The sequence below is a fragment of the Daucus carota genome, chromosome 4 (assembly GCF_001625215.2).
Source record: "Daucus carota subsp. sativus chromosome 4, DH1 v3.0, whole genome shotgun sequence".
In the NCBI taxonomy this organism is placed as follows: domain Eukaryota; kingdom Viridiplantae; phylum Streptophyta; class Magnoliopsida; order Apiales; family Apiaceae; genus Daucus; species Daucus carota.
The window spans coordinates 47,241,325-47,255,694 of record NC_030384.2 but is presented as its reverse complement, the minus strand read 5'-3'; the positions used below and the strand labels follow the sequence as shown (position 1 = coordinate 47,255,694).

Genomic DNA, 14,370 nt, shown 5'->3' with positions numbered 1-14,370 from the left:
TGTCAGGTTTTTATAAATATAATCTAATCCAAAGTTAAGATTAAGTTTGAATGATAATCCAATTTATAATCAAAAATATGCAAAGATGCCATTCACAAAAAAACATGAGTTAAATACAATTATTAATCATCATAATTGAATACTCCCTCCATTTCAAAATAATAGTCGCTTTGACTTTGTGCACGAATTTTGATGTGTAAAAAAACACATTTCTACACATTATTTTTGAAATTTTCTTTTTCTGAATAAAAATTTAACATCTCTATTTTTATTCATAAAAAGAAAATTTCAAAAATAACATGTAGAAGTATTTTTTTTTGCAACTCAAAATACGTGCACAAAGTCAAAGCGACTATTATTTTGGAATGGAGAGAGTAATATGTAAATTCTGAATGAAAATAAGAAAAATATGAGGAGCGGGTATGATGATATTATAAGACCAAAAAAATATTAAACACGATTCATCAAATATTATCACCTGTATTAATGCGCATACCATATTAATCAATTAATCGAATCTTAGGCAATGATTTTGTAAACCTACAGCAACATGATACATGCCCTCAAATTTCGCATGATATTCGTTGTTATAAAAAACAATGTCACACGACTCACACCGCAAAATTCAGTGTCAGTACTATTTTTCCTCCGCCGCTGAATTGTTACCGACAGCCCACACGCATTTTAATTCTTTTATAAAATATAATTTTATAACTTATTTTCAAGAATTTTTATTTAAATAAAGTTTAATAATTAAATTTTTATTTAGAAAATAATTCTAAAAATAAATTATAAAAAAATATTTTTTTAAGTATTAAAATACGTGCCAATCGGAGCAGAGAAGTATATCAAATTATTTCTCAGAATGCTGCATCATTTAGGAACAGGGCATGATAGGAAAGCGTTGGATCCCCCACATGCTAAAGACAGCGAAAAACGTTATAAGTGGGGTCCAAGTGAAGGCACTGAAACTCAATCCAATTGGTTTTCTGGGTCTCGGTCTATGGGCTCACATGGTTCACAAGAGCCGTGAAAACAAAATTTAAATTTTTATTTGTTCAGATTGTTTTATATTACAATTAAATTATGCGTTAAAATTTCATAACAAAAATAATTAACTGGATGATAATATAATTTATCATATTATAAAATTATAATAAAATGAATTATTAAAAATTATCTCTTATGATTTTATAATCTAATATATTTTTACATTAGATATTAGAGTGACCATCATATATAAATACTTTTCAAAATAAAAATTATTTCAAGTTCGTGACTTTAAGTTGGGCCAAACAAATAATAGGACAATCAATGTTAAAGAACAGGATCCTTATAGAAAATTTGTTCAAGATATAAGTGAATAAAATTAGGTCGAATTTACATTGAGTTCAAATATAAATATTTCACATACTTAAATAATTATATCTATAAACAAGAATTTGTAATTCTACAAAACTCAAGTTAAATTCTATTATTTAACTATCTTAATAATCCAACAAGTAATGATTTACTTTTTACAAAAAACTTATTTATTAGAATTAACTTGTATTTTAGTCTAAACGAAATTAAGATTAAAAAGTACATCAATCGATTATTTTTAAAGATATACTCAGCTGCAAAGATTTGCTTTCATCAGATTTTTCCAATTACACAGTTTTCACTCCATTTCTATCATATCATATATTTTTTCCAATATATTGTCCGACTTGTCTGTTTATAAAATTCAAATGCCTAAATTTCCTAGCATTAGTTGAAATGAATTTTTTTGACTCCTTCAAAAGTAGATAGAATAGATTGACAGCTTTTAACATTCAAACGTCTGCTTTAACTTTTACCGCAATTTTATTATTATTAGTTTTGATCCCACTTTAGTCTTCACACATTATTATTATTATTATTATTATTATTATTATTATTATTATTATTATTATTATTATTATTATTATTATTATTATTATTATTATTATTATTATTATTATGATCATCATCATTAGTTTTGATTCCATATAAAAATATTAATTTTATTTTAGTTTGTTCACAATATAATTATTAAAAACAAATATCCCTCACTTTGAATAAGCAGGTTTTAAAAAGGATAAAATGTATTATAAATAAAAAGATTTTAAAAAGGATAAACCACGGTCACTTCTTGCTCTTTTCAACTTTATATAATTAGGAATCGCATCACCATTTTATTTTAAAATTCTAAAAATATTTTTTGTTTAAAATTGAGGATTTTAATTATATACCAATCAATATTTCATCCGTCCCATTTAATCTTATATAATTTTTTTGTTACTCAATACGCATTTCAATATTTCTGTAAACTATAAGTTTATAACTTATTTTATAAGTTTTATTTTTCTAAATGAAAATCTAAATATTGAAATTTATTCAAAAAATAAAAATATTAAAATATAAATCACATAATTATACTTTAGAGGCATTCTAGTGCATAGAATTGATATAAAATTGAGGGGACAAAGAAGTGTTAATCAATTAAAATAGGTACGAAGAATGACCCTCCACCCCTCCGAGAAAATAAATTTTATTGTATGTTATTGAGATACTTCTAAAAAAAAGTGGCTCAATTTTTAGAGATGGAGGAAGTATTTTTTTTTACGTTGTCAAATATAATTAGTTAATTAATATTATTTAGGATATTTCTCGTAAATACTCAAGTCCAAAACATTTTTTAAAAAAATTATAAAATTTTCAAATATTTTGCAAAAGTACCTGACTTTGAAATATTTGTCAAGATATTGTAGGCAACACATCCAACCACCTGCATATAATCATACTTGCAAATTCTACGATAATTAATTAAAGTTGCATCGGATGATATTTTTATTTTTGTAATTATTTTCTAACTAGTTAATATTTTTGCAAGTATTTCCAAGAGAGAGCAGACAAATTTTTTTTTAGAAAAAATGATAATACGGATAAATTCCTTATTATATACTCTATATGTATCCCTTGTCTATTTTAAATTTATTATATACTCTATATGTATCCCTTGTCTATTTTAAATTTTGACAAGTCAAATTGACTCCATTTTAACCGAAATTTACATCTATATATTATTAGAAAGTATATTTAGTCTATTTCAATATGCAACTTTCACATTTTAAAAATAATGAGTTGATATTTTATACTCTCTCTGCCCCTCATTTGTTTAGATTGGGGACGGGTTCGGCACGCATTCTAACGATCTCATAAAACGTAGTTCAATAAATTATTTTGAACTTTTTTTTTAAATAAAAAATTGATGTTTCAGCTTTTATAAAAAAAGAAAAAAAATTAAAAATAAGCTATATAACTATATTTTATATGTGCCGCGTATCGAGCGGAAAAAACTGTAAAAAAATGAGAGAAAATATTTAATAAAAAAATTGTTCAATTTAATTTTTCGAAAACAAAATATACATGTAAAATGAGATGTAAAGAGTATTTTCCTGCAGACCTACACCAATACAGGTAAACGACAAGTTTATAATACCAAGGAGCATTCGATTTTATTCTCGACTTTCTACATCCGTCTTTTTCTACACTTGTAAGCTTTCCTCTTTTGTGTCACTCCTCGATTCTCGAGCTGGGTCATCGCCGTTTGATCTCGAAACTTTTCTACAGGCAAGTAAAAATTTAAAACGTCTAAAACGATTAAATCAGACTTTTCCACCCTTCTCGTTTTTGGCTTTTCTCGATTTTCTTTTTCTCATGATTTGAAGCTGAGATTTTGCGAGATCTGGTAATTTATTTTATTTTTTGTGTGTTTGTTCCCTGTTTTGCTCTCTTGGATTCTGGGGTGGGCTTGATTTTCTTGATTATTTATAATTTCGAGAGAAAAAGTAGGTAGCTTTATTGATAATCTTGGTTTTTCACTGTGTGTTGTGGGGGTTGTTTGTTTTCTAAGTTTGTGTTTAAATAAGTCTTTGCCCATCATAATTATTAGTGGGATTGTTGTCTACTGAGTTGTTAAAGTCTTCAAGCTGCTTCTACTGGTAAGTCTTGCTTAGCTTCTGTTAAGCTTTGTGTATATGTGTGTGTACTGTTGTGTAGCTCTATCTTGTATTGGTTGGTTGTGTATTGACTTTTAGCTTTTTGTGTAGTTAACTTACAGATGTAGCAGTTGTAGATAAATTAGGTTGTCTTGGTTTGTGAAGGTTGTTTAGAATCTGGGATCAAGTTCAGCTCTATGAGTTTCGATTTCGATTCTGTAGGGTGAATTTGTTGTAATATAATTTTAAATTCTCCTTGTTTATGTTTCTGTCTTGGAGGTGTAGAAGGGTGTTCCAGTGATCTGGTTTTGCAAGATTTGTTATTGTTAGTAGAATTATATTGATTATGCTGTAGATGCCTTTTCCTTTATATGGTTCAGAATCTAAAGATTCAATTTCCTAGGGTTTAGAGTAGAACCGAATTCCTAGGAATTCGGGTTGTTGTAGGATTTGTAGTCTGGTTGATAACCAATTTTTCATTGTATCAAGATCTTGAGCCTTAGAGTTTCATGATGACCGAGTTCTGAGTCCATAGATTCCTGTTGTTAAACATTATTCCAAAAAATTGTAGCAAGAGTTACTTTGTTGCCATCCCCAACACCCTAGCTTCTTTAATGATATTGATTGCTATTATGGCACCATGTATTCATTCTATATGATGTGTGGTATCTTTTCAAGTTTGCGGAAACATAAAAGGTTTTAAATTTCATGGATTTTATAGAAAGAATATAGTGAGATTTGATGGCCTTGGTTATTGTCACTGGGATATGTTACGAAAGTTGCATTTACTTAGTGAGACATTTCATTAAATATAAAGAGAAAAACAAGCTTGTTTTTGTCTCGAGTTTTTGAGTTACTGTGAGTTGTAATTCACCTTTTGCTCTCTAATCGATGTTTTAGGTTTAACTTATTGAATCGTCATCATGAACTCTCCTCAATCAGCCCTGTCACCTTTGAAGAACTCTGTCATTAATGAGCCTCAGAAGCACACTTCAGATCTATTTATAAGGAACCCTGGTTACTTGTCCAAGGTAAATGAGGCGCAAAAGAACGGAACCAATATGTATAATGACGAAAGCTTCATAGGTGCTGTTGAGGTGTTTGTACATCAAGCTAGAGACATCCACAATATATGCATATATCAAAAGCAAGATGTATATGCTAAGCTCTGTCTCACCAATGATCCTGAAAATGCTGTCTCAACACAGATTATTAATGGTGGCGGGAAAAATCCCGTGTTCAATCAGAATCTCCGTCTTAATGTCAAGAAGATTGACACTTCAATCAAATGTGAGATATGGATGCTCAGCAGAGTGAAGAATTATCTTGAAGACCAGCTTCTAGGGTTTGCGTTGGTGCCACTTTCTGAAGTAGTTATGAGAAACGGGAAGCTAGAGAAGGACTTCTCCCTCTCTTCAACTGATCTTTTCCATTCCCCAGCAGGGTTTGTTCAGTTGTCCCTCTCCTACAGTGGGGCATCACCAGATGTTATGGCAATTTCCGCACTTTCCAATTCCGTGCCCGATGCAGAAGTTCCAGATTCCCTTGCTAGTGCTTTTAGTAAGCTCGAGTTTCCCGATCCCACTATAGCAAATGAGAATCATATGATGGTTTCAGAGTATTATGGGATCCCATGTTCTAATATTGACTCGCAAAGCTCTGACAGTTTGGAGTCCAGTGACACTGATAATAACCTTAATTCCGAGACTGGGGCAGACTTGGTCGAAAACAGTTCAACAGAAACTATCTGTTCCAATGCAATTCCAAAGCATGATACTCCTCCAAGCAGTGTATCAACCAATGGATCACCATCTGCTTCGGTACCTGCAAGCTGTCAGTCTTCTGATTCGCCAAGAAACTCAAAATCTCCAAGTGAGGAATGCATTTCACCTCCTAAAGATGATCAAAAAGAAAAAGCTGCCGAATCTGGAGACACTGTGAGTGATTCAACTGGAGGCATAGCTGGAAATACATTTGCCAAACCTGTCGTCTCCATAAAAATTGAACCTGAGAAAAAAGTGGAACAACAGGATTTTGTTAACATGTACATGAAAAGCATGCAGGAATTTACTGACTCCTTGGCAAAGATGAAGCTCCCATTGGATGGTGGAAGTGGGACAACCAGTTCCGGAGATTCAAGTACAGATCAGAACTTGCAGGGATCAACCACTCCTAGTTCCCGAGTTTTCTATGGGAGCAGGGCTTTCTTCTGAGCTTACTGTTACACTAATCAAGACGACGTTATGCAGGTGACTCTAGACTAGGTTCGAGACTGCTGCATGGTGCTAGTATGTAGTATGTTTTCATGCATTATGGTTTTATGTTGGGATGTTTTAGCTAATATAAAGTGTTTGACTTGTATGTGTGTGCAACTTACAAGCTAGTAATCGGATGATGTGATTAACTTTTTAAAGTTGTCCTCTCTTGTTTAATAATCATCTCTGACCAAATAATAGTGTTTGCCAACAACCTGTTACGAGTTATGTGATATGTTAAGATTTATACGTTACGATTTCAGCCAATTATATGGTATGTTCAGATTCATATAGTTTACACAAGACTCGAGCACCAATAGTGTTTAGTTATTAAAGATGTGCTTTTCCAGGTTTCGTCACAGAATCTTTCCTGATTGTAGTGTAGCAGGTGTGTAAACTCCTGAACATCCTTAAAACCCTAGTTCCAATGTATAAGATCTGTTTTGCGCGAAGAATCTGCTTCTAGGAGTTGGGTCTCATGAAGATTGTTTCTGGGGTTTGAAGTTTTACCCCTTAAGCAGCGGATACCAAGTATTTACTTAACAATCGCGTCAAACACGACCTTTAGATTGTCAAGACAACATTACTTATAAGCAGATCAAATTTGAGTGGGGACTTCTATCTAGTCTGTTTAGACTGCATAAATACCTTCTAGAGTTCTCCTGCAATTTGATATGTACTGAGAGCAAAGTATATGAAAATGTCGAAAGTATCTCCTTTAACAGAAATCTAACAAAATATTTAGCAAGTTATTAATGGGATTATATCCCTTCACTAATTTACACTAGTATGCAGCAAACTCAAATACAAACTCTCACAGCCTGAGAAAATCAAAGCCTAACAAACAGCCTTAACAGACATTAAAAAGGCCAACTTAGAAACATATGTGATCTACTCTACTCTTGATGCAGTACAAGTGGTACTGGCTCTTGCCGAAGAAATGCACAACACTAGCTCGAATGGATCACTTCTGAGTATATTCCACGATCTCCAAGGATAGAAAACTCGTTAATATAGAGAGAGAAAAACCGCAAACTTCCACAAACTACTGGCAACTGCTCTCTGCAATATGTATGCTTCTAGTTCCGTTTTATGGACCATTACTAACTTTAGCCTTCGGGTGATGAAGTTCTATATAAGCCGATATATGTGTTTATTAGGGGAAATACAGGGAATTTGGGATCTAAGAGTCGTCTTCTCACTTGTCCTCATGCTTTGTTGCTAGATATAACCTCTCATATACAAGTAATGAAATTGTCTATGCAGCAATACCTGAGGAAAGTGAGGACCAACTGTTATTAATGCCACTGGTACCAGAGAAGTAGACATAACATGCCCTATTTTTCGAATTCCATACGCTGGAGAACAGTATTACCTCTACTGGCTTGTCTATCTGCAATACTATAAGACCCAACAAATCCCTCAGAGCTTATCACTGTGGATTCTGCTGCAGTGCCCAGTCCATAACGAAATGAACTGGAATCATCAACCTCCGCAGATGTGGACTGCCATGGTGCATCTACAAACCTTGAATTGGCACTGTATAAGTCTCCATGTGACCGTTCATAATCACCAGTTGATGCAACAAAAGGTGAAATTGCAGCTCTACCTGGTCCAATGTTTCTTCCGATCCCTGTAGCTCCCAACCTATAATTGTTTTCTCCGCCTCCATGATCTATGTTCCTACTGTTGTACCCAGAAGCACTCCCTACAACTTGAGCAGAAACAGGAGAGGAACCATAATTAGCCGAACTATTTCCAATGACTCCAAGACTCCCATTTCCAGACCCGAAGAATGTACCAGCAGGATTAATGTTTGCAGAACTATTAAGGTCAACATTTCCACCCCATACATTTCGAGCTGGTGAGTTTAGAAAAGATTCACTTCTACCATTTCCCACATTATATCCAATGGGAGTATTATACCTATTTAGGTTCCCTCCATAATTTAAACCTAGAATGCGTTCATAGCCAAGGTTGTCACTAAAGCTGGAGTTTCCTCCAAAGCTTGGACTCAACCCTGGTTCGAGACCCATATTCATACCATATGGAAGGGAACTGAATGGGGAGAATCCAGACCGACCACTAAGAACCTGACTAAGTCTCCCATCCATCCTGACTCCATAGCCTCCAATCGGGCTCAGGTCATATCCCTGAGCATAGCTATTGAGAAAGTTGTTGGTTCTGCCAAGACCATAATTGTATCCAACCACAGGGCTGCGAGTCGGACCTGGAGAAAGCTCTTTTGGAACTGCCCGCTTAACCTCAACCATTTTACCATTTAGCTCATGGAAGGTTCTCTGTAACACCCTATCCACGGCTTCCTCTTGATCATACGTTATGAATCCAAAACCCCTGGGCCTTTGTGTGTTGTGGTCATACATCACTACAACATCCGTAATTGTACCAAATTGATCAAAGTACAACTTAAAGTCATTTTCCGTGACTGTAGATGCTAAACCACCAACAAAAATCTTTTTAGTGCGGCCAGGACCAGGTGATCCTTGATTACTATTACTATTTTTACTTGTTATGTGATGATCATCTCTGGGAACCGCTTTCTTTGCCTCCACCTACAAGTTAAGAAGCCCGACAATGTTACTGCACAGCGATAAGAGTTACTTAACTATGAAAAACAACCCATGCTCTGGCTAATCTCAGCTGTATACACTTTCCGGAATCAGAAATCAGCCTTAATCCGATTCCATCGAAAAGCATTATCTATTCAGAGAATGAGGGATATACTAATGTTACATTGTGAAATCTATGAGACAATAAGATCAAGAACTGAACTACTTACAGGTCGACCGTCTATCATATGCTTCTCCATAACCACTCTCTCTGCAACCGCGGGATCAGCAAAGACAATAAAACCAAAACCCCGAGCACGACCAGTGGTGCGGTCTCTCATGATCACCGCCTCCACCACTTCTCCATACGCTCCAAAATAACTCCTAAGCCGATCTTCATCAGTATCCCAGGAAATCCCACCGATAAATAGCTTCCCGAGATCCGATTCCATCTGTTCATACAATTTTAACCAGAACTGACATAAATTGATATCATCACCGAAAAAGAACCAACTTTAAGACACAATCAACACTCTGCAAGAACTCAATAAATTCAACACAAGCAGAATTGAAAAAAGACAATCAATACACAATCTAACTGATCTAAATGTGTATATAACTAATCAAGCAAACAAATCAAGAACAAACATACCTTATCCTGAAAATTAAGTACTAACACTGATCAGAATCAGATACTTGGTGAAATTCCCTCAAAATAAAATCTCGAAAATCTGGATCATACTAAAATCAACCACAACTCAATCACACAATCTGAACCATCCAAATTCATGTAGATCAGATACACAATTCACACAATAAGCAAAGAATCAATGCAAATTATGAGCAGATTAAAATCCGAAAAAAAGAATTCAATACAAGACCAACCATCAAAAGGCAACCCAGATGCAGAAAGAATCTAAGATCTATGAAAATGCATTTACAGAACAGAGGAGGTTTTCACCACCCTCTATCTATCTCTCTGCAATGTATATCTCTTTTTTATTTTTTATTCCACTAGTTTGTAACTAAATCAAAAGAAGAAATTCAAAAAGCTGAGGGAGAATATATAAAATATAATTTGGTATATAGAGGGTGGAGAAAGTGTGTACTAGGCAATCCTCTGGTGTAAGAATATTTAGAGGAGTCTTTGTAAGAGATGACAAGAGATGATGCTGAGCTTTTAAATATGGGCAATTATCATCAACTATAAAATTAATAAAAACTTCACATTTTTCAAGAGGCCGAGAACAATATTCTGGACTCGTTTATGTGTAATACCATATTCGATAAATATTTTGTGGAGTAATGCTAGATATCCTAAAAAAGATTTCTGAAAGATTTCGTAAATGTGGGTCTGAAAATTTGTTTGAAACCGAACGTGAATATTCAAAAACACATGGAGCTGTTCAATTTTCATATTGGTCCCCTACGGCAACCTTGACAACTTACCTATTAGAGTGATGATTCTCCACCATTTTTTGTTCTCTGATGGATCCATTTCTCAGACTGCTTTTGTGAAATTTATGGCAAATACTTTAGACAGTATCGAACAATTTTTTTTTTTTTTGAGCAACAGTATCGAACAACTTGATAATTGGCGTTGGAATATTCAATTTATGCTATAAAAACAGTATTGTAAAAAGCGTGAATCAGATTTAATCGGTGAAGACACAAGATAAGGATTAATCGAAGATTAATTGGATTGATGAAAATTAATCGGATGATTAATTGAACAATCAAAGATATAATTAGAGAATTAGAGAATTATAGAATAGAGATTAATCAGTTAATCACCGACTTTTATGTTTTTCGAAAATTTGCTTGATTACGAAGAAAATTTTCTGGGCAAATATTATTTCCGCTAAACAAATGAAGTGTCGATCATGATCACAAACTTAAGGTAGACTCTGTATTTGCATCTAAATAGGATTTAAAAGCTCAAATGTCATATACTACTACAAATTTATTTCTTGATACTTGTTCATTTAGGCTGTTCCTAGCTACTACTAAGTGCAAAAAGAAAGAGACTCTGATAAATCATGACAGAACTTGTGCAAAACTTCAGCAGGATGATCCAGGAGTATCCCATTCTTCCGGCACCACAGAGTGAAGTAGACATTGCGGATTCGATTCGATAGAAGTAGTTGAAGCAGGGGAGAGATCATCATGCTGATTTGCAACCTCTTCAATTTTCTCAACAACTTCTGCAATGGTTGGCCTGTCTTGAGGAAGATGAGCCACACATTTCAGAGCAATGTTGAGCAAAGGGAAGGCGTGCTTCGCGATTTTAGCAATCTCCTTGTCGAAGACCTCTCCTGTCCATTCCTCCCTCACCATGGCCCTCACCCATTTTGGAAGGTCTACTCCACTCTTCTCAACTATTTTTCCGGTTAGAAGCTCCAGCAGAATCACCCCGAAGCTGAACACATCACTTTGTTCGGATAAGGTCTTTTCGGGTGCTGTGTGTCCATTGGCATTGATGAGGCAGGATTTCTTCGGGTCCATGAGTTTTGTGTAACCGTATTCACTTATAAGTGGCAGCTCGTCGTCGTTTAGCATAATATTGGAGAGTTTGATGTTACCGTGTGGAATAACTTCTTGATCTTCACCGCTTTGGTAAATGTAGTTCAGGCCCCTCGCGATGCCTACAGCTATGGACAGCCTAGTTGTCCATGGAAAATCCTTCTTGCCCTCGTTATACCCTGCAGAAAAACAAAAAAATAAATAAAAATTTAAGCATATTTTTTGACTGAATATTAATTAGGCTTTTGAGTTTTGATAGTATAGATAAATTTACTAACTTTCCAGCACCGAAAGGAGGCTCCCCTTGTGTTGAAACTTGTAAATGAGAAGCCTTGCCTCAACCGTGAAGCCATAGGCCACGAGAGGAAGTATGTTTGGATGTCGTAACTTCCCTATCCTTCCCATGACACTGCAGTACTCGTCGAATGAGATAGGTGATTGCTTCAGTCTCTTGACTGCAAAGACTGCATTGTTCTTGAGCGTAACCTTATAGAGGCTGCTGCAGAGCCCGTGGCCTTGCAAATTGGCTTGTGCTTCAAGAAGATCCGACATTTTAAACCTCTCTTCCTCCTCAACAAAGAAACAGAGATCTGTCGGATTTTCTTTAACAGGCTTCACTTCTTCCACATCTTTCATAGGCGGAAAACTTGGAGGAGGCACTGGAGACTGCGTCAGGATCTTCAGAATCTCCTTATCTTTCATGGTCTGAATGGCCTTTTTGTTACCATAATACGCGAGTAGAAAGAAAAAGGCCAGGCCTACAAATAACGGTAACCATCTAACAAATGTCCAGTTCTTCGGCTTCCTGTGATGATCCACCAAGCTGTCAGCAGGAGATAATGCATCCACATCTTCTCTGATTCCACTACTCTGCAACAATGCACGTCGATAAACCTTCTCATGATTGAATCCAACAGTAAGCCTGACCGCGTTTTCGGGTTCTGACAACTCATCTGCATTGCAGACTCTGACAAAGAATGCAAATGCTGCAATGCATACCAGCAATATCCTCATAATACGATCAGAATGGCTTTTTCTCTGCCTCATGGCAACTTGTTTTGTGAAAATAAAACAAGGTATTGGTAGTATCTGAAGATATTGAGGTGATATATTCTGTCAATCGTCACAAACAATGCTTGAAAATGTGGCTACAGTCCAAGTGTCTGATGACTAAAGAAGCATGACCAACATCATAAACAAGAAAAACATCTCAATATTTGTTAAGATCGATGGCTGAAAGTGTGATACTCATACTTGGAACTTGATGCACATAAGTTAATCCTGCCACTACATATTTTAGTTCTACAATTTTTTGTTTCTTTAATCAAATGGAGATCTGTAACTTAGCATCCGGAGTGATCATATGTGCCTACGGGGTACCTCTTCATACTTTCATTTGATATGTGTTAGTTTGAGTTTAGCGAAATCGTACGTCTCCGTTTGACATCGCTGTTGCACATGCCAATAACGTTTTTTTTGCTGAAAAGTAAGTAAAATCTGCTTGGTAAATAATTTTTCAAACAGCAATTTTTTTAAATATCTATGTTCCGATAATTCAAAATATACAAATATTAATAAAAATATCAAGTAATTAACTGATTTTTTCAACAACATTTTTTTACTACTTTTTCTGACCGCAGACCATGATCAGCTGAAATCCCGGCCGACTTGAGGGCATGTTGATTGAGAAGTGTGTTATTTCTTTCTCATTTGGATAGCTCTACTTTTAGAGTGCCCACATTTCTTGAAAAAACAAAAGTTTATGTAGGTTTAAGTAATTTGTCTCTCGCCATGTTAAAATTATGACTTATAAGCAACGCCGACAGCAAAGACAAAAAAATCAAAATGATCCCGAATTACATATGATATTGCTAAGTTGGCGTGACAGTTAAAAATATGAGCGATGCCAAAAATAAATAATTTTATTAATACAGTAAAAACTCTATAAATTAATAATGTCGGGACCGGAGAAATTTATTAATTTAGAGAGTTATTAATTTATCGATAAATTAATAATTATTAATTTAAAGAGTTTTTAACTGATTATACTGCACATGCCAAACAAAAAGCCAAATTAGTCTATGTCTCATAGAATTATATTGCAGCGAATTTTCGACTAAAAATAAATTAGTATTCATATGTATTGGAAATCTGTAAATATAAACAAAAAGGATTAAATATGTTCAATATACAATATTCTTAAGTAAGTTTGGCATATATAAATTACATGAATGTGTTAGAATATTCAAACCATATCTCACAAGATGAATTTTCATACGATACAAAAATACAACACCTAAGCTATTTGATGGAGTAAGAAAAGTTAGAGATGAGCTCTAAATAGATATGAACTTCAAAGGAAAATAGACAACTATTGAATCATATTTCAATAGCGTGTAATATATTTTTTTCAGTTTCTAAGAATTATTAATTTATGATTTTCTTGGGATCGAAAATTATAAAGGAATTTCCCAAAAAATTATCATCTTATTATTTTATCGATTTTTTCAATTTTTTACATTGGCCCAAGTCGGGACCGGACAATTTTATTATTTTAGAGAGTTTATTAATTTACCGAGTATTAATTTAAAGAGTTTCTACTGTATAATGTTCAGTACTAAAAGAAGCAGTAAAGCATTTAATATACTGCAAGTGTATATGTTATTTTCTTTTGACATAGTAAGTAAAATGGACATAAATTGAGAGCTTAAATTCAAAGGCCCAAGCGAAACAGCAAATTTGGTTAGATTACATGGGCCCAAGTGAAGTTTTGTTAAAGCATAAAGATGTTGAATATCTGCTTAAATTCAGTGGATAGTGGACCCATTATGCCATTTATGTAAGGTGAAAAATAGAGGCCCGTCCATAAAAATCTTGCATTTGTGTGCCGGGGTTTATCCGGAATTTAGAAATTAAGGATCCGAACATTTCACACATCCAAAAAAGCTTTCCACACTTACTTCAAAAGAAAATATATAATTATTTAGTGAAATAACGAAAGTACTAAGTGAAGAATATTTG

General features: G+C 34.2%; 3 protein-coding genes across 7 annotated transcripts; 1 reads left to right on the top strand and 2 right to left on the bottom strand.

Annotated features, from left to right (window-relative positions):
• The first annotated feature begins 3,476 nt into the window (after positions 1-3,476).
• Positions 3,477-6,414, top strand: LOC108218985 (uncharacterized). Of its 3 annotated transcripts, none has more exons than XM_017392193.2 (2): positions 3,477-3,633; positions 4,902-6,414. In XM_017392193.2, the coding sequence occupies exon 2, from the start codon at positions 4,925-4,927 to the stop codon at positions 6,212-6,214; it is 1,290 nt and encodes a 429-aa protein (XP_017247682.1). In that variant the 5' UTR covers positions 3,477-3,633; positions 4,902-4,924; the 3' UTR covers positions 6,215-6,414. The 3 variants fall into 3 exon arrangements, with proteins under 3 accessions (XP_017247682.1, XP_017247684.1, XP_017247683.1); XM_017392195.2 differs by having other exon boundaries at positions 3,541-3,751; XM_017392194.2 differs by having other exon boundaries at positions 3,542-4,004.
• Positions 6,415-6,947: 533 nt separating this feature from the next.
• LOC108219291 (heterogeneous nuclear ribonucleoprotein 1) lies at positions 6,948-10,096 on the bottom strand. 3 transcript variants are annotated; one of them, XM_064091740.1, is made up of 4 exons: positions 9,479-10,096; positions 9,057-9,278; positions 7,632-8,829; positions 6,948-7,528 (listed from the first exon to the last, which is right to left on the bottom strand). In XM_064091740.1, the coding sequence occupies exons 2-4, from the start codon at positions 9,276-9,278 to the stop codon at positions 7,515-7,517; spliced, it is 1,434 nt and encodes a 477-aa protein (XP_063947810.1). In that variant the 5' UTR covers positions 9,479-10,096; the 3' UTR covers positions 6,948-7,514. The 3 variants fall into 3 exon arrangements, with proteins under 3 accessions (XP_063947810.1, XP_063947808.1, XP_063947809.1); XM_064091738.1 differs by having other exon boundaries at positions 6,948-8,829; positions 9,479-9,597; positions 9,712-10,093; XM_064091739.1 differs by having other exon boundaries at positions 6,948-8,829; positions 9,479-9,567; positions 9,712-10,093.
• Positions 10,097-10,738: 642 nt separating this feature from the next.
• Positions 10,739-12,484, bottom strand: LOC108217480 (leucine-rich repeat receptor-like protein kinase PXC1). Its single transcript, XM_017390309.2, has 2 exons — positions 11,628-12,484; positions 10,739-11,528 (listed from the first exon to the last, which is right to left on the bottom strand). Exons 1-2 carry the CDS (start codon positions 12,394-12,396, stop codon positions 10,888-10,890), a joined length of 1,410 nt encoding a protein of 469 aa, XP_017245798.1. The 5' UTR covers positions 12,397-12,484; the 3' UTR covers positions 10,739-10,887.
• Positions 12,485-14,370: the final 1,886 nt, after the last annotated feature.